The sequence below is a fragment of the Berghia stephanieae genome, chromosome 6 (genome assembly GCF_034508935.2).
Source record: "Berghia stephanieae isolate SIO BIC M18660-M18661 chromosome 6, UCSD_Bste_1.3, whole genome shotgun sequence".
Classification (NCBI taxonomy): domain Eukaryota; kingdom Metazoa; phylum Mollusca; class Gastropoda; order Nudibranchia; family Aeolidiidae; genus Berghia; species Berghia stephanieae.
In genome coordinates this window covers 65,694,754-65,717,863 of record NC_088365.1, presented here as the reverse complement: position 1 = coordinate 65,717,863, position 23,110 = coordinate 65,694,754, and the positions used below count along the sequence as shown (strand labels likewise).

Below are 23,110 nucleotides of genomic sequence, written 5' to 3'. Positions count from 1 at the left end.
GTCCATCCTTACATAATTTTATTTGTTCAACGCAGATCAAATATGACAATTATGAAAAAAACAGACATGAAACTAATTTAGACTGAAACTTATTTGCAACTTGTTTTCTAAACAGAAACTATGGAAAGTAAAAAAAAAAAATGATAAACAAACTTAAATGATATACAATTTTTAAAATTTTAATTAGCCAATCGAACAGTTGTTTTTTTGTTTTTTTTTTAAAAATAAGCAGTAACCTATGTATATTTGTTCTATTAACATGGCTTTACCTGGATGGTGAGTGGGTCAAGTTTAAAGTAGAATGTACACCTACAGGTGACAAAGGCAATTCAACTTCCTCACAACTCAAACCCCTTGGACTGACACACTCTAGAATTATGAATACAAAACAGTGTGTTTCAGAAGACAAAAAAGTTAAATAATACTTTGTTCGCATATCTAATAAATCATATAAATTATATAGAGGCCAGTCGACAAGAAGTCAACTTTTGCTTGAAATCAATATCGAATGCAATCATACTTGTTCCCCTTCTTTATTATAGTTACCAAATTTGTAATGAAGTCAACAGGTTTGGCAAGACTTCTGTATAAAGTCAAAACAACGCAACTGACTCACATTGTAAAAGAGGAAGAATGCCGTCATAGCATGAGAGAATAAGAGGGAGAAGTGAAGTGTTGGGCATATGCAGACTCACTGCCTGAGGATCTTTGTCAGTGGTGGGTAGATGGTGTGCAAAAAATGCAACCAATGTTTGTCCTCGTTTGATGAGATGTGTAAAAAATAGAATCCTTGAGGCCTGCTATTAGTCTGTGATTTTCTTTTTTTCTTTTTCATTTACAGGTAAAGTCAAACATGCCTTAGCGATTACCTCTTCATAATGACCACCTCTGTTAACACTTTGAGTTTTTTCTCTTTCTTTGACCTCTACATAGCGACCCCGTATACAACACGACTAAGACCATTAAAATCTGTTACTGTTTACAGTGCAGCATGAAAATCTCGAACACATAAATCTCAAACACGTCTCAATTCCCCTTTTTATTCCCTCTATTTTCATAGGACTGGCAACACTAAAACCTTGAACACTATCGGAGGCTAACATGGAAATCTCATACAAAATGGACCATAACTTTCGCGTTTGTTGATAAAATTATTTTGTCTTATTTTAGTATTGGTGGGGGTCCCGATAGCTCAGTTGGTAGAGCACTCGCTTCAGACGCAAAGAGACCAAGATCGATCCGGGTGCTCTCGAGATTTTTTCTGATCCCCCTGTCTACCCAGCTAGCTGGGTATGTTAGATCTGGTGGAAAGCATGTTGTGATACACTAGCGTCCTATCCAAAGGATAGCAAGCAATTGCTATTGTCCATTTCACACAATAGAAACTGGGATAAACTCAGGTTCATTGGGCCTAACAGCTCTGAAGGATTACTTTTATTTTTATTTCTGTCAGTACTGGAAAGCTGCCATCACTCTATATTAGTTAATGTGTTAAACAAGCATGGTTGGAACTAGTGTATGTATGTGTGAAAGATAAGTGAAGAGCGGTAGTGTTTTATCAGCAAAGATGTCCCATGCAGAATTGTAATCAACAATGGGATGTGTTGGCTTTGTCTTAACATTATAGCACACCTAAAGAGGATCTTTATTCCACCTGTTACTGAATGAAAGAGACGAACTTAACGCTACATCACATTATAATAGGACCTTACCAAAACCACCCACCTTTACCCTCTTCACATTCTTTTTTCATATTCTTAGTAAAATACTCAACATGGAAATCTCAAAAATACGAAAATCTGGAACAAATAGACCCAGTCCCAACTTGTTCGAGATTTCAAAACCTTCCTATGGCAACCAGCTTTAAAACAAACAAAACAAAAATACTTGAACTTTTATATAGAGTAATTCCCACTAAATTCAGTGCTGAAACTGAAAACACTTTACAAAGCTTCAACAATGATCACTTATTTGTCTTCCACTATGACAAAAAAACTGAAAACACTTTACAAAGCTTCAACAATGATCACTTATTTGTCTTCCACTAGGACAATCAGCTCAGCTTCCGCCCATCCTAACACACCTTTCTTTGTAAGTTTTACTACCCTACCTTGATTTGTTCATTGGTTGATCAACTGGCGGTGTTCAGTCATAAACAGTATATTGTCATTGATTGTAATCCTTTCAAGTTTTTGTGTGATTTTCCAAATTGTTTTTATTTTAAAATGGTTTAGCACTTTGAAGTTGATGTTTGAAGGATGAAGATAAATGAGAGATAACATCATTATATCTGTGTGTGTGTGTGTGTGTGTGTGTGTGTGTGTGTGTAGGAGGAGATGGAGTTGTAGAGAGAGAGAGAAGTGAGATTGAAGGAGAAGAAGAGAGAGAGAGAGAGAGATGAGAGAGAGAGAGAGAGGAGTGAGATGAGGAGGAGAGAGAGAGAGAGAGAGAGAGAGAGAGAGAGAGAGAGAGAGAGAGAGAGAGAGAGAGAGAGAGAGAGAGAGAGAGAGAGAGAGAGAGAGAGAGAGAGAGAGAGAGAGAGAGAGAGAGAGAGAGAGAGAGAGAGAGAGAGAGAGAGAGAGAGGAGAGAGAGAGAGAGAGAGAGAGAGAGAGAGAGAGAGAGAGAAGAGAGAGAGAGGAGAGAGAGAGAGAGAGAGAGAGAGAGAGAGAGAGAGAGAGAGAGAGAGAGAGAGAGAGAGAGAGAGAGAGAGAGAGGAGAGAGAGAGAGAGAGAGAGAGAGAGAGAGAGAGAGAGAGAGAGAGAGAGAGAGAGGGGAGAGAGAGAGAGAGAGAGAGAGAGAGAGAGAGAGAGAGAGAGAAGAGAGAGGGAGAGAGAAGAGAGAGAGAGAGAGAGAGGAGAGGAGAGGAGAGAGAGGAGAGAGAGAGAGAGAGAGGAGGAGAGAGAGAGAGAGGAGGAGAGAGAGAGGAGAGAAGAGAGAGAGAGGAGAGAGAGAAGAAGAGAGAGAGAGAGAGAGAGAGAGATCATGTAAAGCGCCTTGAGCTTGTACAGACGGGGAAAGGACCTATATAAGTGTAATTTATTATCAATATTATTACATTTAGTGTGAATAACACTTTGATGCACACAACAGATGACAGGGGTGAAAGACTGACTGTTCAGGTCTCTACTTGCCGCTGTCACTTGTCTTTGATACCTTGCCATGATTGACTTTTAAAGATTATAGGGGTTGTATATTGTGCAGTTGAGCAGACCCAACCTGTGATAAGTAGAATAGCTAATTTCCAGTAAGGACATTCTGCTGTGATGCAGGATTTGTTTGGCTAGCCACTTTTATTGTTGATATGAAACCGTTCTTTTTGAAAGTATAAAATTCTCAGTTAAGACAATGAAATTTACTTGATGGTAATGTTGTACACATGTTCCATAGGTATAAAAAGAGAGCAATTCAAAAAGCATTATCAGTCTCTACTGGTAAATTCAAGCTTCATTATGGATACAAAGTCATCAAATAAACGTTAAGCTCTCACATTTACACAATGCGCTGAAGTGATAAAACCTGCAGAAAAAAGGAATATCATAGAGAGAACTTGCACAACATTTTAATGTCAGCAAAACACAAATTCAGAACATTTTGAAGAGGAAGGCAGAGAATACTCTTCTTCTTATTATTCAGTCCTCAACCCTCAGTGGTTATGGACCACCCATGAAACTTTTCCATCCTCTTCTGTCATTGGCCATCACATCCCAGACCTCTCAAGCTCTACCAGAAGGTCACTTTTCCAAGTTGACCTTGGTCTTCCTTTTTTACTCTTTCAGGATGGATTCCATTGCAGGGCTGACTGAGAATCAATGAACAAATGATTCATTGATGCAACAAACTGATTAATGCTAACTGAATGTGCATTGAAATTTTCAGCACAGATTAATATTCTTTCACTTGCAGCATCTAATGGCTGGCTGGGATATATATTTCATTAAAAAGAACAACCTAGCACTTGGGAAGTTGTGTGAGGAATTTGCCGATGTCAAACCATTCTTTTGTATATCACAGATATCTAAAAAGAAATGACTTGTATTATGTATGACGTCACTTACTTGATGCTGATGTCTTTCTGTTTAAATGAACAACTCTGAACGTTGCTCTGGCACTATCAGGTTCTACAACTGAAAAATAACAATTTTGCAACATGGATTTGAAAAATATGAGAGGAAAAATCGACTCTCTCTTTATCTGTCTCTCTCTCTCTCTCTCTCTCTCTCTCTCTCTCTCTCTTTCCCTCCCTAACCCATCCACTCTTATCACTCTTTGATTCTATAAGCAGAACAGATACAAAACAAGATAATGGGAGAATAAAGGATATTTCAGTAAGTCGTAGCCAAAGCTAATCCACTCACTATCTCTGCTGACTAAAACCATCTGCAGAATTACCCATCCCTCCATTCAAAGGGATTGTCTACAAGTCATGGTCATACAAAAATCAATTAAGATATTGATTTATTTATATTTGAATTAAATTTTGAATCAATTGCCTCATTGACTTGTAAACTTTGTTCATATGGTGATATTGAAAAGTAATTGATAAGATGTTACCTCCCTCTATATGGTGTTTTAGATTCTGAAAGTCCAAGATATCCTGACTGACTTTGGCTTTAGTTTCCTTTGGATGGCGAATTCTTTTAGCGTTTTTTCCAATAGCATTAACATTTATAGCACCCATTCGTCTTCTTTCAAAGTAATCCTGTTCGAAACATACACATTGGGGAGAAAAAAAGAAGCATTTGAGTTTTGGTGTGTTGCTTTGACAACTTATTGATTTGCTAAGCAATTCATTTTATTCATAGCTGACTGCTTACCGACTAGTATCCTCCCCCCCCCAACCATCCCCAACATATTTTACTGGAGCAAGACAAAAATAGTTTCATTCCACTCTCTATTAGTGCAAACTGCCAGAATTCTCATTCAAGGGAGGAGGAGGGGGGGGGGGGGGGGATGGGATAGGAAGAAAAGTTTATTTTAAACAAGATTTTATCTTAAAAGAGTTATCGTATCCTTGGTATTGTTCACAGTCGGAAACCTGTCTCTGAATGGAAGAAAAGCCGTATGGGCTAAAATTGAAAAACAGGGTCGTAAATTACTATACATATGTTCATATTACCACCCAAATGTAAGTGAATCGATACAGCAGTTATTAGATTGTTGAGGTTTTTGGTTGGTGTGGGGGGTGGTAGGGCGAAGGGGATTGGGAGAGGTGTTTTCACATTCACTTTATGTGTCTTGTTTGTTTTGAATATGTTTTGTGTATATGTGTCATAAGGACTTGATTTCACTGAGACCACAATAAGCGTCAGGGAAGGTCAGAGTTATTGTGTCTAGGGGTGGGGGAGACGGACCACGCACTGTTGTGATTACTTCTTAATTCCTTCGTTCTGCTCATTGATTTTATTCACCGTAATTAAAAATTGTCAAGCTATTCATAGATTGAAAGACAAATACTGATTAAATATTTGCAACAAAAATAAAATGTCTAAGATTTGTGGTGTTGATGGAGTCCATTATTAGAATCTAAAAATTATTTTTGAAATGCTGAATTTTATAATAAAATGAAGCACAAGCACATCATGCATAGATAAATCTAAAAGTCGAATAAGATTAACAATATTTCTGTTTAAAAAGCACATAAATAACAGAACTGCAAGGATGTGACATCACTGGTTATGCGTGTTTACAATACTCAGAGCATAAATCAACAAATTCAAGTTTATCTAAAGCATATCTATAATAATAATAATAATAATAATAATAATAATAATAATAATAATAATAATAATAATAATAATAATAATAATAATAATGCGCTCTTAGTCAAAAAAGGGACTTATGTCAAAGGGACAGCGTGACTCAGTGGTACAGTCTTTGCTGCGCGGTGTGGCCGTGAGCTAGTCACCTCGCCCTAGCTCACTTTGCAGCGCTGCTCTACGGCTGATGCCTGGGTTATTCCAGTCTTCCATTGGAATAGACCCTAAAGACAAATTTCCCCTTGGGGATGAATAAAGGGAATTTTATTTTTATCTATTCTTAAAAAAAAGATTCTGATGAGTAGACAATTCCTGTATTTAGGCTGTGGCTTGATGAAATATTTATTGTTCATCAAGATTTTTTCAACATAATAACACCATAATTTACTCCATTTTTATTTAACACAACCTATAAATCATTTCCATTAAATTCAGCATTAAATTGAATGAGGATTTTAACAACAAACCTTTTGAAGCTTTATTTGACTTTTTTTGCTTTTATGATCGGCCTTGCAAATACGGCTTCTTGCTCCACCCATCCAATTCATGTCTAATAATCACTGGCTGTAAAACAAATGCATTGAGGAAGCATTGCATAAACATCAACTACTTAGTAAAGAGATGGATAATGGAGTGGAGAGAGAGAGAGAGAGAGAGAGAGAGAGAGAGAGAGAGAGAGAGAGAGAGAGAGAGAGAGAGAGAGAGAGAGAGAGAGAGAGAGAGAGAGAGAGAGAGAGAGAGAGAGAGAGAGAGAGAGAGAGAGAGAGAGAGAGAGAGAGAGAGAGAGAGGGGGGGGGGTGCAGCGAAGATAGTGGAAATTTGTACATTTCTGGGGGAAAAAAATATTTATATTGCAAAAAGATTGCTCTTAGAAGGACTGCTAGAACAATGCTATCTAGTAACTATCAACTGATAAGTCTCGACTTCATACAATGTGAATTGTTTGAATCATTTTAGTAAAAAGTCATATTTATAATTTTCTCAACTACGCTACAAAGTGTTGAATGACTGAAAGCAGTCTGTGGACCAGTTTGTAAATAATGATAGTTTAGAGTCATCTCCAATCTACAAGTGGATACATATAAACCATTCTTCCAGAGAAGAATAATTATCAGATTATTATGGACTATAACTATAGTAATCATTATTTTTAAACAGATGATATAAATCATAGAAATATGTCACCTTTACCATCACTCGAGGGTCTTTTAGGCCCACACCATGATATATTCAATCACTGTGTCTTTTGTCTTTTAGGCGATATTACGATATTTTTCTGGACAGAGACAACGCTGTTACGGGAAGCCTACCGAAAGCTCCTACAAAGGGAAATGACTCAAACAATATTCCCTCAACTAACCCCGAGAAAAAATAAAACCTAGTCCCTTTAACTAACCCTAATAAGAAAAACAAACACCCTAGCTAGCACCTTTGCTAAGACGTATGACTAACCCTAACGGAAAAAAAATCCTCCGATCTCGAGCTAGATAACCCTAATTAAAAAAAAAAAAACAACACTCGGACTGCTTTGCACTAGAGATACCTTTCATTATACTTTCAATACTTCACAAATCAAAATGGCGACCGAGAATCAAAACAGTGGTCAAATTAGGAAACTTTAAACTTTCAAAAATCTGGGGTCTAAGACTAAGACTCTAAATATCAATGTTTGTTCTTCTAGAGTTTTAAAATTTAAAATGCTTCTAGATATGTGATAACAATTCTAGAATAAATAAACACACGACAAAAGATCAACGGTGAAAAAACAAATTGAAAGAAAACTGGGGATGTAGGAGCTTTCGGTAGGGCTCCTGCTGTTACGGCCAGGTACTCATTTTAACCTGAGTATGGTTAGAGAATGCGAGTAAAAAGCCTTTTCCAAGGACAAATGCCCCCTAGCGAGGCTCGAACCAAGGACTTTCCGATTCAAAAGCGAGTGTCATACCACAAGACTACATTCATTATCATTAGCTGCAGATCTATCTATAAATTGTATACTCTCTCTATATATATAAAGATGTTTCTTTAAAATGAAGACCAGGCATAAAATTTCAAATACTGTCAGATCAGTGATTCTATTACATCAGTATAAAAAATGGACCATGTTTATGATCAATCTGAGGTCTAATATTTCGGCTGCCTCTATTCTCACCCCCCCGGCCGATTGGATTACCGAAAAAAACGTCGCCGGCTTTTTGCGATTTGGATTCGATTAATTTTTTTTTTTTTTAATTGTGCAACTTGTGACAAGAAACTTAACAAATTACTGCATTACAACCTTTGGATTAACATACAACAATTGTGGACATTTGTGGACTACTAATGAAGACTAGCATCCCGGGGGTGAGAATAGTCACTTCGATACTTAAAATGCCAGTTTTAGCAGACGACAAATACAACCGGAAGCGATAGGACATGTTTGGATTTTGAAAAGTCGAATCTAACAACTTGAACGAAATCTGTAAAATTTGCCGGTTTGGTGTAATTTCATAGCCTGCTTAAAACATATGATATTGAATAACAAATCCAAGTAATATTTTGTCATTGTTTACTATTAAGTATAAAAATAAAATTCTATACAATTAACTGCATAGATTTGGAAAGTATTGCTATTGAAATCATAATATTAATCTTAAAAGTATGACAATATAAGTTGAGGTTGTTTTCACATAATATTACCTGGCAAGCAACAGCTGCGACCAACTTGTATCAAGGCCAAGCACTCTACATTGACTTTCAACGAACTATGATTGTTTTGAGATAAGGACTTCCAACTGAGGGGAAGTCAAAGTCCTTTCTCTACTTATAAACCCAATGGGCGTACACAATTTTATTTTTTTTGAGCAGTGTCACATATCATGAACGTATATTTCAGTAAAAGTTCGAGGGTATTTGGCTTTGAACGAGTGAAGGATAATCGAAGCCAAGGATAATAATAATAATGATTCAGTTTCAGTGTGGTGTCTTCTTAGCTTAAGCTTAGATTTATACATAAGATACGCCAGCGCAAGCAATAATCTGTAGAACAAAAAATATTAAACGGTTTAATTGGCATTATGATGCGTTTGTGATTTAACAAATAACTTGATTTCATCAACATCAACGCTTTGGAGTATAGAAATACAAGGGCATAAAAAATGTCTCACTCAAAATTAGTGGATAACCTGATGGCAAAAAAATCACGTATTATTAACCTTATCGGCAACAAAAAAGCTGCAACCGCTGCAGCTGTGTGTATCTTTGCTGCTTATGGGCTCGAAAAGCATTATAAATTGTTCTCAAAAATATTGCAAGATGAAAAAAAGACAGAATTATCCGAGGACAAATCAGTTTCACCCCATAGAAGCCCGTTCAAGAAAAATAAGTCGAGAAGCCCAAATGTGGATGGAAAGTTCTTGAAAGAATTACGGTTTTTGTTAAAAATTATAATTCCAAGAATATGGAGTAAAGAATTGGGACTGATCATTCTTCATACCGCAAGTCTTGTCATAAGAACATTTTTATCCATTTATGTAGCCCGTCTTGATGGAATTATTGTTCAAACTATCGTACAACGAAATGTCACAGCCTTTGTCACTCAACTCACAAAATGGCTACTAATAGCAGTACCAGCCACATTTATCAATAGTTTAATTCGGTTCCTGGAAAGTCAACTAGCTCTAGTCTTTCGTACTCGCCTTGTAAGACATGCATATGACAAATACTTTGATTACCAGACTTATTATAGAGTGAGCAATTTGGACAGCAGACTCGCCAATGCTGATCAGTGTTTGACTGAGGATATTACTATGTTTAGTTCTTCTCTTGCCCATTTATACTCACAGCTGACAAAGCCCATGTTAGACGTGGCTCTCATGACTTTTGCTTTATACAGACTGGCAAGTAGTCGGGGTGCAAGCTCTAAGGCACCCAGCATTCTAGCAAGTATTGTCATAGCCTCCACGGGTTTGATTCTCAGGGCCGCTTCACCTCGCTTTGGTAAGTTGATAGCAGAGGAAGCCAACAGAAAGGGTTATTTGAGGTTCATGCATTCAAGAATCATCACAAATTCAGAAGAGATTGCTTTCTACAACGGTCATGAGGTGAGTTGTCATGGGAAAATGTTTATATATGTCACTGCTTGTTTAAAGATTCTGCTTGGTTGGAAGGGGAAAAAAAAGCACAGATAAATCGTGCTATTTTTGTCTTTTCAATGTTAGTATTATTTATTTCAGGTTTACACTGATTGCGTGAATCATTTTGGTTAAAATTGGAGAATTTAGTCATTTTCAGTCAACGTTTATTTTCTTTTTTCAACTTTAACTTTTATGATGATCAGATAACTCAGTCGATAAACAACAAACAACTTCAGCACAATATCCACTAAATCTGGTAAAAGCACTTTACAAAGTGTACCTAACCAACAGCAACACGTAACATGTAGAACGAGACGTGACACCTGTTAGGTGATATTACAATTATTTTTTTGATAGACAACGATGTTGACGGCCAGGTACTCATTTTACACCAGAGTATGGTGATAGAATGTGAGTAAAGAGCCTTTTTCAACGATTCAACTATGCGCCGAGCGAGGCTCGAACTCAAGACCTTCCGATCCAAAAGTGAGCGTCATGCCATAAGACCACATAGCCGCATAGAAAGGTTGCCTCACAAGAAAGTGTACAGGTATCTCTCCTTGGTGTGACCATGATTTATTTTTGAACCATGCCCACTCAACTGTGATTGGATAACTATGTTAGATCTTTCATGTTCACATGAGTGGGGAATCAAACAATGAGGAGGCAATTCAGACTCAAACTCCAATGCACGTGCGCATGCAGAGGGGAGGGTGACACAATGTGGGCAATAGGCAGAGGGTGGAAAAAAAGAAATAGAAAAAGAGTTCAGAAGAAATTCTGTTTTGCCCATATCACACTGACTCAGCTCATACATACACCTACTTTGGACTGTAGAAGGATTGTTGTCTGTATCACACTATCACAATATGTCATTTTTTAATTATTTATTTTTCTCCTGAGTTTACTTGGCATCGTGTTATGTTGTTAGAAAAGCTTTTCATTTATACCACAGTTACTTTGACTGACTTTTGTTACTTTTACAGAGTTTCAGCTTTTCTTTTTAATTTCTACCTGGAGTTCCAATCGATCGTTTTGTCTTTCTCATCAAATAAAGCAAGTTTAGACTACCTGTTGATAGGTACTAAAATCGTAATTTTGATTTGCATTAATTTTGCGTAATTATCAATGATTAAAATATTTTTAAAAAAAAGAAAAAAAAAAACGAACTATACTGCCATGGAAGACTATACAGACAGAGTACGAATAATCTGTTGATTGCACATGCACATCAGACTTTGAGTCCGAATAGCCACAGGAGACTATTCAGACTTGAGTTCGAATAGCCCACATTTATCAATCAGAGAAGTTCCAACCTTAAAACATGATTTTAAACATAGAATAAACATTGCAACATTTTCGCTGACCTCAAGGTGTTGCGATTATCTGGAGTGGACTGTACTACTACTACTACTACAGTCAACTCCGCTTAATCGCACACCCTTAGGATTTCAGGTTAGTGTGCGATTAAGCGGAGAAGCTAAAACTAGCATCTAAGCACCAGTTGTCATGTACCATTCATGTATGACCTTCCCCGCCAAGATTTCTAGGGGCTTGGGACCGTCATGTTCAAGACATTAAACTGATTAGAAGAGGCGTTTCTTTCTTTTAAAAAAAATTAATATTTATTTATTTTTTTGGTGGGGGGGGGGGGGGGGTGTTGTGTTTGGGGCATTTTTTTCTTTAAAAGTGTCTCTTCTTATTCATGTTTTGTCGACAACAATGTGTGACATTATTGTTTGTAAGAATAGTAATTGTGAAGCGTTGATTGTAGTAAAGCCTCGTCTCATCTGAATTGCCAATGTCATTAGAGTTGTATTGCTGAAGAAGTTGTTTCAAAACTTCATCACTCCATTGGCTGGCAGAAGAAACATCAGCATAGCGTTTTTCGTCATGTTCCTTTTCAAGCCCGACATTCTGTTGACCTTTCCATTTCGAGAGCCAGCTTTCTAATGGGGAGAAAGACTTGCCTTAAGTTTATGCCAGTTCAGTCGCCTGTTGAGTGTATCAATGTGGACATGGACTGTATAGATCAATCAAAAGATGAGACGTGAGTCCTCCCAATAATCTTGTCGTGTTGTTCACGGCCCAGTCGAGGAAAACAATGCACAGGTAGAGAATTGCAATCAAGTGGTCAGACAATGTAAACAAACTTGGGTGGACTGCGATCACGTTTCACACCTTGTGATACAGACAGCGAGTTCTGAGTCAATTAGCCCGTCATGTCAGGTAATCCTTTGATGTCAATTAACAAGCATTGTGCATCTCACCCAGTCGGGTCCAGAGGGACAGTGGAATTGTGTTGACGGGAAAGCTATTTTTCATGCATTATACGATATTAAATTATTTTTTTGTTTGTTTTTTTTTTTTTCATGGTTTAAGATTTTTTATTTTTTAAATGGAATTAGGCCATGGTTTTGCCCTAAACCTTACTGACTTCTTTTTTTTTTTAATGATATTTTTTCCCTTGTACTAATAGTCTAAATTTTACAATTTTTCACTTGTTTTTTGAGTTTGACCTTTTTTATTGTAGATGTAACCTCTGGATTGGTTCGGTTTCTAGTTCTAATATGTCATAAACTGCTTTCTGCCAGGACTAATTTGCACACTTACCCTTTAAATCACTTACACTAGGTGAAGTGAGGAAATGGAAAAATATGTTTGTGTTTTAAACTGCATTTATTTAGACCTGAATATTTTGAGTTGGACTTGGACACTTGACCAAGTTGCCAAGTGAGTCTCAGTCGTTCTATCTCATGTCATGTTTTATTATACTAAAATAGTCCATATTTCCACGATTGGTGTTTTCATTGTAATTGTATTTGTTTTTTTTTTAATGTGTCCCTAGATTGAAAAGTCAATGTTGCATCGATGCTACAAATCTCTCACGGAGCAAATGGAGATGATATTCTCCAAACGCCTCTGGTACATCATGTTGGAACAGTTCCTGATGAAGTATGTTTGGAGTACCAGTGGGCTCATCATGGTGGCTGTGCCAATGATTACAGCCACAGGAATACGTTCTGATGGTAGGGGATTGAAACCAAATAGATTCATGAATAATATGCTTTTCTATCTGACTGTAAATTTAAAGTTGATATTAACATTGATTAAGCATGGTCCATGGATTCACAAAACCCAATGTACTCTAGACTACTTCAGTCATTTCCCCAATAAGCCATTTGTAACCAAATTTCATTTTATACAGATGAAAACACCTTTTATGCACCATGTTTCTATAAAAATAATCACTTTTGTTATATTTTTCACTCATAATAGTATAGCCATGTACTAGAACTACTGTAGTAGGACACTAGAATAGCTCAATGTTTGAGATGCCCAGTTTTCAACACAATACAATTTGTCAATAATTACAGATGAAACTAAATATTCATCTTCTCTCTATCAGAGTGTGATGCATTTTGCATTGAATAATCCCAGTTATATGGTTAGGGGAGGACAGGTGCTTTATTATAAAGGTATGGGATGGAGGAGGCACCCAGTATAAGAAGAAGAAGAAAAAAAAAGAAGATATTTCAGCAAGTCAATTCATGCAGATTATCTTGATTGATATTGAGACCCATACATTTGGAAGAAAACCACCCTAAGCACTGGTAGCAACCTCAAATTAGAAAAAAAAATGGTAGCCACCTGAAACAAATTATGTCTCTTGTGTCCTTTTATTGACATATAAAGACTGTTGGCAAATTGAAATATAAACCATTGTGGGGAGAATTCACAACAGTTTACAGGAAATAGGTGAGGTCTTGAATATTGTTGAGTGGGATCAGTTTTATCATAGAAAACAGTTTTTTTCTTCTGTTTGCAATAAACACTCACTTATCAATCCCATCTGTTTTTGAGAGTCAATACATTTTTCTATGACAAGTAGACATGCGTTCAGTGTGATGACTCGGGTGAAAAGATCATGTTTTATTTATCAGACATATCGTGTTGTATTCAAATTAGATAAAATGATAATTATGACAAGTGTGTAACTTTTACTCACACTCATTGCTATCTACACACCAGCAATCTACGCAATTGCCCCATCAGTTCATGTATCAATTCATTCAACCATCATTGTAGTTTACATTATATTAAACATTCCAACCAGTTCATTGTGATTATCTCAATGTAAATACATACCCTGTGGCTGATTGAGAGTTATTAATATCATTATTGTTAGAATTATTATCATCATCATCATCATCATTTATATCATAAGAAGAGGAAAGGTGGAGATGAAGAAAATGCCAAAGTATCCACCCAGGGGGGTAGGGGGGGGGGGCTTTACAATAGTCTCTCTCTCTCTCTCTCTCTCTCTCTCTCTCTCTCTCTCTCTCTCTCTCTCTCTCTCTCTCTCTCTATCTCTTACACACACACACATATATATATAAAATTGTAATATCGCCTAACAAGCGTCCTACATGTTCAATGTTGCTCGTTCAGGGACCCCTTGTAAAGCACGTTGAGTACATTTAGTGGATATTTCGCTATATAAAAGCTAAATTGTTTTATTTTTTATTATTTTTTTTTATCAATCTTTATCCAACCATCAATAATTTGTTAGTCAGGATGAATTTTAGATCTGATGGAAAATACTTCAGATATAGTAGTCTGTCAATAAGTCAAGTAAGTTAAGTGTCTTTAATGGTAACAGAGAGACATATATATATATGTGTGTGTGTGTGTGTATATATATATATACTTACACACGTACACATATGATCAGCTCAAGGAAGCCGTATTTAACATTTAGTGCACTGGAAAGCAATTTTTTTTGTATTAACCTTGAACTCGCTGAACAGTTGATGTTTTCTAAAATAAAGTATTTCGCTATAAATAGGCATTAACCAATTTAACCTGAATTCCTGTCTGAAAAGATTTTTCATTTTCTCTCATTCATTATGGTTCTGTCTTGTAAATGTCTGCACAAATATTTAAAGTGTCTCCATTGTGTTTCCAGGCACAAATGTGGAAGACGATGAGGATGGCGGTGTCAGTGAGAGGACCAAATACCTGACCACGGCCAGAAATCTTCTCATCAGTTCAGCAGATGCTATTGAGAGAATGATGTCATCTTACAAAGAGGTTTGATTAAAATAATAAAATACATTCATTGTGCGGCTATATGGTCTAGTGGCATCACAATCGTTTTCAGATTGGAAGGTCCTGGGTTCGAGCCTCAGGTGTAAAATGAGTACCTGGCCATTAACAGCGTTGTCTTTTTTCAGCAAAATTGTAATATCGCCTAACAAGCGTCCTACATGTTCAATGTTGCTCGTTCAGGGACCCCTTGTAAAGCACTTTGAGTACATTTAGTGGATATTGCGCTATATAAAAGCTAAATTGTTTTATTTTTTATTATTTTTTTTTTATCAATCTTTATCTAACCATCAATAATTTGTTAGTCAGGATGAATTTTAGATCTGATGGAAAATACTTTAGATATAGTCGTCTGTCAATAAGTCAAGTAAGCTAAGTGTCTTTAATGTAGCAATGACTATGAAAAATGTTTTTTTCTCTTTTTGAGGAAAATTTTTGTCTGAAATCAAAGCCCTATCTCCACTGAGTAAAAATGTTTTTGAATTTTGAAATTCCATTCATAAATAAACAAGTTATGCAGTTTCAAAGGTCTCATTTTTTTGGATGACCCGCAAAGAGGAAAAAAACGCGAAAATATGGGACGCTTTTTCGGCATTTTTTTCGACCTTTGGTTGTATCTTGCGTAATAAGTGGATTAAAAGATTGAAATTTGGCAATTTTATGGCAAATTTGATAGAGAAAATGATGAAAACATTAGAAGAGTTCTAACTTATATATATAAACACACACACACACACACACACACAGAGAGAGAGAGAGAGAGAGAAAGAGAGAGAGAGAGAGAGAGAGAGAGAGAGAGAGAGAGAGAGAGAGATTGCGTAAACAAAAGAAATATAGAAGGAAAAGAGAAATTGGACAAGGGGACAAAGGTTACTGATAGAACGTGACTTGGAACACAATAATTAAAGCCCTGCTGAGATTGTAGATCATATTGCAATAGAAAACTTTTAACATTATAATTTCTTAAATTCTTGTAAATTAAACAGTCAAATTATCAGCTGTTTATTGAACCCAAACGCAATGGCAGACGATAAACACCCCTCTGCCAGTGAGACCGCGCAGACATTTTGACTAGTCATGAACTTTAAAACGAGGTCAACCAATCAGAAAGCGCTTTGCCACGACTCGCTCAGCCGCTGTTTGGTGCCAAATCGTTTTTGAACTTGTGATTCGGGCTGTAGGGGGGCAAAATGGCTATGTCTTTTACAAATGAAGAGCAAATTAGGATGGTGTTTTGAAAAATACGGGAAAAGTACTCGTCATATTCATATGAAATTTTACAACCTAAAAGAAGAAATGTTCATGTATTACCTTGTCAGTGACAAAACCTACACGCCCGGTAGTTTTAGAAATATTTTACTCCAAAGAGTAAAAATCTATTTTTAACGGTATTCTGGTAATCGTACGAGTTTTGTCGCTTGACATAATCTAAAATGACCTTTTTTCTAACTGTGTGCCAACTTTCAGTCATATTCATCGATAAACAGCGTCGTAATTAATTTTTTAAAATAGCATGTACGGAACGGCTTCGTCCCATATTTTGTCGCGAATTTGGGCACTTCGTGAGCGAAAAAGAGGCCCAAAGATTTGTGCTGGATAGTCATTGCTACTTTAATGGTAACAAACGATCAAGTCAGTCAGATCCATGTTACAGAAATGCAAGCCCAGTTCATTGTAAGGGTCTTAGCAGTTCATTGTTTCTTCTTGGAACAACATTGAAAAAAAGTATTGATTGTGCTAAGTGATCAGATGATAGGTGGCTTTGTTCATCAACTTTTGGCCTTGACATTGTGTTCCGAAGCAAGGCATTTCACACACATTAACACTGGAGTGAATGAGTACCCACCCATCTATAATGAATATTTTTATAGGAACTGTGTTTTCCGTTCACTAGTCGACCGAATACACAGCTGTGTTTTGCGTTAACCTTACTTGGGCAATTAATGCTAAAACAATGAACTCCTTGGAAAACTCATCGGTTTTGAAAATCACAAAAATTCTAACGGAGTAGGAAAAATTAAAAATTGATATAAATGTTTATGAAGATGACTCTACATTCTTTAAAGGACTCTATTGTTTTTAAAGGTTTGATGGCACTAATAAAACATTGAGGTCATTTTTGGGCTAGTAGAAAGGAAGAAATAGGACACCAGTAAAAAAAATTATAGCTTTACTAGACGTGATAGACAATGAACAATAGACTAACCCTATGAGACAAAGGACAAGGAATGATTTTGAAAGAAAAGGACGTTGGAAGAAGACAAAGTCAAGACTACCGGTGTGGTGGAAGGGGCAGGGGGGGGGGGGGGGGGGTGAGGCCTTGTGCTCGAGGCCAGTGATCGATGTGAAAAGTGACCAAATAGAACCTTACTTGGGCAAACAATACTAAAACTCTGATCTCCTTGGGAACCTCATCGGTTTTGATAATCACAAAAATTCTACCGGACTAGAAAAAATTAAAAATAGATATAAATGTTAATTTTAAATTAATTGTAGAAACATTATTCTATGTGTGGCCAATGGCTATCTTGCAGTGATGGTAAGAATCTCATCTATATATATATATATATATATATATATCGATATAGAGAATTGAGATCTATTTCAGGTGCCCGATTTCGAACAACTCTCAATCAAGACTTTCCGAGAGTGAATAAAATGATATTATTAAACGTTGAATTGCCATAAATTTTATGCCTGTCCATTTCTGATGATGCCTATAATATGATCAGTATCAATGTCGTCAGTATCGATTAAGGTACGTATAGATGATATTTGGTCCTTTTTTGATATTTTTATTTCTGGTGGACTGAATACACAGCTGTGTTCTCAGTTCACTGGTGGACTGAAAACACAGTTCCAGTTCTATATCAACAGCATTTGGGATTTTGAATATGAGAATTCTGGTATGTTGAACTTATGGGATCAATGGTCAGAAATGGTGTTACCGTCCTCAACGTCTCTACCTTTTTGATGGGTGACATAAAGCGTCCATCCATTTTAAACCTCCCCCCCTCCCCCCCCTCTCTTTCATCTTCCATCCATCCTTCAGGTGACCGAGTTGGCTGGTTACACATCCAGGGTGTCTGAGATGTTTGAGGTGTTTGATGATGTCAAGAGAGGCCATTACCAACGTAACACAGTGTCCAAAACCAAACCAGGGAAGACGTCACATGAGAGGATAGCAGGACCTCTGGTACAGAGAGGTAACTTGGAATTGTGCGGCTATGTGGTCTTGTGGTATGACTCTCACTTTCAAATCAGAAGGTCCTTGGTTCAAGCCTTGTTCGGCACAGTTGAGTCCTTGTAGAAGGCTCTTTACTCACATTCTCTCACCGTACTCAGGTGTAAAATGAGTACCTGGCCATTAACAGTGTTGTCTCTGTCTGAAAAAAATGTAATATCGCCTAACAGGCGTCATGTCCCGTCCTTAATGTGAAATGTTGTTGTTGGCGCTTTGAGCACGTTTAGTTATATAAAAGCTCAATTTAAAAATGTATTTTTTAAAAATTGTCAACCCTGAATGTAAAATTGCCTTGTAGAGTAAATTATAATTAAAACAGAAAAAAAATAAAAAATTGCCACAAATAAAAGGAGTCATAACAAAACAGCTAAACAGCTAACGTTTTGGGTGATACAGCTATTGAAACGCTTTCAACACTTGATGTCCTTTGTACAAATGTGATCCGTCACCACAATGGGTTATTCTATTTGGATGGATCTGTGACTGAAAATGGAAGTGGAAGCTGTTAAAGTTTAATTAGATTATTTGGCTGTCATGGGCAGGAAACAATAATCTCAACATTTCAAAATTCAATTCCATTTTGGGATCGTGGTCCAGCTCACCATAACACCAATTAATGAATAACTAAAAACAAGAGAGGATTTATATATTTTTCCTTTTTCTTAGTCCAGTAGATATGCACGCATAGATTAGCGACATGTTTAGCTCTACCAGAGTTTTTTTTTGAATTTTTGTTTTTGTTTTTGTTTTTTTTCTTCCATATTGAGACTTTTAAGGGTGATTCTGAATTGATAATTTTATAATAATGACCATTTATCTCTCAAGTTGTGATTTTGAACTCTTTTAATTCTGACTTAATTTCCTATCTGTTTGTAGGCACAGTGATTGACACCCAATCCACCATCATCATCCAAGACCTTCCTATCGTCACTCCTAATGGAGACATCATTGTACAAAGTCTTTCACTCAAAGTGGGTCTTAATTTTCTCTTTTCTGGGTTTCGTTTTATGTTTTTATTTGTTTTTTTTAAAAATAGTTTTTGTTGTTGTTTTTTTTTGCTGCTATGTTTTTTTTTTTATGGTATAATAATTTGCCTTTGGATTTGGACTGAAAGGCCTCTGGTTCAAGTCCCATTGTGAACAGTGCAAAGATTCGTCCTTGAAAAAGTCTCTTTACTCACTTTTGCTCACTAGGCTTTGATATATAAAATATTACCTAGCCTTTATATCGGGCGTCATTACAAACTGTCATGTATTAACAATGGGTTATCTTATTGTTGTAGATTACGTGTATTATTCACACATTACAGACATCATTACAAATTGTCATGTTTTAGCAATGGGTTTTCTTATTGTTGTTTATTTTATGTGGTATTCACAAATAACATAGTTCAGCCTGTAAATTCTCAGACTATTGTCTGAAATTTGAGAACCCAATAGTTTTCTAGTATTGAAAAACTGTTAAAGACAAAATAAGGTTTTAGAACTCCCCCCCCCCCCCCCCCCCCAAAACAAAAAAATGAACGAAATGGACATGCAAAATCATGGGTGATTACCCAAACTGTTTCTCATGCTCTCTTACTTCGTCGTCTACATGAAGCTTAATGCTGGCTAACAAACCTCACAACGTTTGTGTGTGTTGAACCCCATGACCTCAAGAAGTCGGGGCGAGCGGCTCAAGATAGACATAGAGTTTGAAACCACTTTTCTAAGGAGTGGTGGATAGCTCATACAGTAGAGCCATTCTCTCCCTGGCCAGGCGGAATTGTCGTACCAGTAAGGTCGCATGTTTGAGCCCCCATCGCCGCTGCTGAAATTTTTATTTTCTATTGTCTTCTGGCACTTTCCTACTCACTTCATTTCTTGTTAATAAACCATACATACTTAACCAAATTTCAAACTTGTGACTTGGATATCAGCATTGGGATCTAAATCAAATCTTAATCACCCTGACTTTGCAATGTTTTGAGACAGATTACGGTTGTTTTGATTTCAACCATTTTTTTGTTTTTCTGCATAGACCATTTGCTTTCCTGTTTGTACTTTGTATTCAGATGGAACCAGGCATGCATCTTTTGATCACCGGTCCTAATGGATGTGGGAAATCATCCCTGTTTCGAATACTCAGTGGCCTGTGGCCAGTTTTTGGAGGGAAATTGTACAAACCGCCACCATCTTCCATGTTCTACATTCCACAGAGGTTTGGATTCCATTCTCTATCACATTTTTATCCGTACAGTACCATCTTTTTATTATGCACTTCAGTTAGACCAAAACGTGCGGCTATGTGGTCTTGTGTTATGACACTCGCTTTCGGATCGGAAGGTCCTGGGTTTGAGCCTCGCTAGGCGCATAGTTGGAGTCCTTGAAAAGACTCTTTACTCACATTCTCTCACCGTACTCAGATGTAAAACGAGTACCTGGTACTAATAATAACATAAACATTTCTATAGCAAATTTCTTTGGACTTACTTTTCCTACTTCACACTGTTTCGTTTATTCTTCTAGTAGGCCTTAGAATTGTGTTCTCATTCATACCCCCAGGTCATCTGATAAGCATTCATTTAGTACTAATTCATATGGTTACCATGATATATGTCAGCAAATATCAGCCACATAAAATGAGTTAACTCTTTAAAAGCGGTGATTTTTATTTTTCTAATCTACATGAGCTGTAAATAATAATTGAAGCAACAATAAAAATAATAATAATAATGATGATGATCATGATTATAAGAAGAATGATAATATCATATATTTTTTTCAAGTCTTATGTGAAAAATAACTAAAGGAAGAATAAAAACCCAACAAAAACTAAGTGAACAGTAATATTGATCAGGAGGAGGAAATGTAGGTATTTTAAAGATAGAGAATGAATTCATTCTCTTAAAATGGAACTATAGATGTTACGATAGATAGATATACTTTATTCATTCTTGTATAAAAATGATAATTCTGTATCACAACGAAATTCTGGAATATATAAAAGGAATATCAATGTAGAGAAATTAAATAAAAATTGTCCAAGAATATTATGTCTTAAAAAGTACAGTGGAACAACAAGTGGATAAATGACTAGTATGGATAATATTTATGTTAGAGTCCTTGCATTAGGATGTTTTCGATATAAATAAATAAGGGCAAGTCCATAAAAAGTCATCACTAAGGTCAAAAAAAAATCTATTAACTGGTGATCTTAATTGTACTTTTTACCATCCAGGATAGTTGAATTTTTTATTTTCTAAAAAACAACGGTGCTATCCTACTGTTTTCATCTTCAAATTCAATGAATGTGGACCACATGTGGCAGACATTACAGTAAGTGAATTTTTATTGATTTTGTTTTATTATTGCTGCGTAATTAGATTAGGTTAATTAATGTTAATACCTGTATGATTTTTTAGGTAATTGATTTGGTGACAGCTTTACAAAATATTGAGATGACATTTTATTATGTTCCTGGTTTATCAATCTTGACTACTTACCCTAGATATGAATGCCACGTCAGTGACAAAAAAAGCACATAATTTTTTTTTCATAATGATGTAATTTATTTATCTTTTTGTGTACACTTAAATATTGATCTTACTATTTGATTACCAGTAAATGGTAAGAAGAAGAAAGTGATCAGAAAACTAAATGGGACCGTCACTGACGTGGCATATTTTTTGTCACTGACGTGGCACTGTATGACGAAACTTCCGGTTTGTGAACAAGTAATTGTCTCATGCATAAGATATTAACAACCATACAAGGGAGTCATTGAAATTTTAAAATGTATTGATAATTTTTGGGTTTCTGTTGGTTGTTAAAGTATGAAATGTATGTCTGCCCCTCTTTCCCAGATTTCAACTGAACAATGACTCAAACTACCTCAACAGAAAGAATGAGGCAAAATAGAATGAGCATGATGGAGGAGGAGACACTCAGGATGAGGGAAACAAATAGAGCAACAGAGAAAGTCCAGATTAAATCAGACTGATTAAAAATGAAAAGAATAGAGCATAAAAGTAGTGGAAAGTAAAAGAAGTGGCAGTCAGAGGCAGTAACAGAGGGAAAAAAAAATAATCAGCTGCTCTAAAATAAAAAGTTTTCAACTATATATAAGCATTTGTAAGTGCTTTGTCAAAAGCTAAATCCAGTCTACCAAGCAATTCATGTAAAAAGTCAGCATTGTTTTTGCTCTTGCTGATAAATTTTCAAAAGCAGACAGTTCAGCCACTAAGACTAAGATAAGTGGATAGACCCTAGACATTGAAGTTCAGAAGTTATATGAATGAGATATGATCTCCTGGTAACTGGTGAGAAATTTCACAACAGACAGAACTGAAGATGGTAAATAAAGGAAGCAAAAGAAACTGTCACTTTCAACTGTAAAAAGTCCAATTATAAAACCTAAAAAAATTGATTTCAAAATGGGCAAATCAAAATTTGCTACAAGGTGCCTAGCACATATTTAGCTCATATCGGAGAGGGATCAAAATGTTTGCTGCTGTGTGTATCAGGAAAATTTCAAGCATGTTAATGGAATCAAGAAAAGTCTTTTAAGGAACACTGACAGCAAGCAATTATTGTGGTACTCTATCTGCAAACCAAATTCATCTTCCTCTTCATTAGACAGTTGCAGTGCTTGCTTAGAAAAACCATCGTCTCTGGTTGTTGATGCACTGATTCATATTGAATGATGATTCCGCTACCAAAATCAAGTAACCATTTCGATTCCTTCTACACATCTTCTATCAGACTATAGAATCGTCTACCATCTGTTTTAATGGGGAAATAAGCCAAGAGGGAAGAAAGAGAGGATGGTATGGGTACTGCTTAAAAAGAATTTGCTACGTAAAACACAACTTCGGCTCTTAAGAAAACAAGAATTCATTCATTTC

The 23,110-nt window shown here is 36.2% G+C and overlaps 2 protein-coding genes across 5 annotated transcripts in view; one reads left to right on the top strand and one right to left on the bottom strand.

The window, feature by feature from the left end:
- LOC144975471 (uncharacterized) overlaps positions 1-8,157 on the bottom strand; it is a 22,853-nt gene extending 14,696 nt beyond the window's left edge. For 2 of the 4 annotated variants that reach the window (XM_078919585.1, XM_078919588.1), the window contains exons 1-5: positions 8,036-8,157; positions 6,225-6,321; positions 4,553-4,700; positions 4,057-4,125; positions 270-369 (exon numbers count right to left, since the gene is read on the bottom strand). In XM_078919585.1, the coding sequence (XP_078775711.1) occupies positions 270-369; positions 4,057-4,125; positions 4,553-4,700; positions 6,225-6,305 (398 nt within the window). In that variant the 5' untranslated portion in view covers positions 6,306-6,321; positions 8,036-8,157. Of the gene's footprint in view, positions 1-269; positions 370-4,056; positions 4,126-4,552; positions 4,701-6,224; positions 6,322-6,942; positions 7,438-8,035 lie in introns of those variants that run through there. The other 2 variants (XM_078919586.1, XM_078919587.1) reach the window with 2 other exon arrangements.
- A 306-nt stretch (positions 8,158-8,463) lies between these two features.
- The window catches only part of LOC144975469 (ATP-binding cassette sub-family D member 2-like), a 28,933-nt gene continuing 14,286 nt past the window's right edge, over positions 8,464-23,110 (top strand). The window contains exons 1-6 of the mRNA XM_078919584.1: positions 8,464-9,839; positions 12,721-12,901; positions 14,842-14,966; positions 18,034-18,187; positions 19,102-19,196; positions 20,279-20,424. Coding sequence (XP_078775710.1) covers positions 8,895-9,839; positions 12,721-12,901; positions 14,842-14,966; positions 18,034-18,187; positions 19,102-19,196; positions 20,279-20,424 — 1,646 coding nt within the window. The 5' untranslated portion in view covers positions 8,464-8,894. The remainder of the gene's footprint in view (positions 9,840-12,720; positions 12,902-14,841; positions 14,967-18,033; positions 18,188-19,101; positions 19,197-20,278; positions 20,425-23,110) is intronic.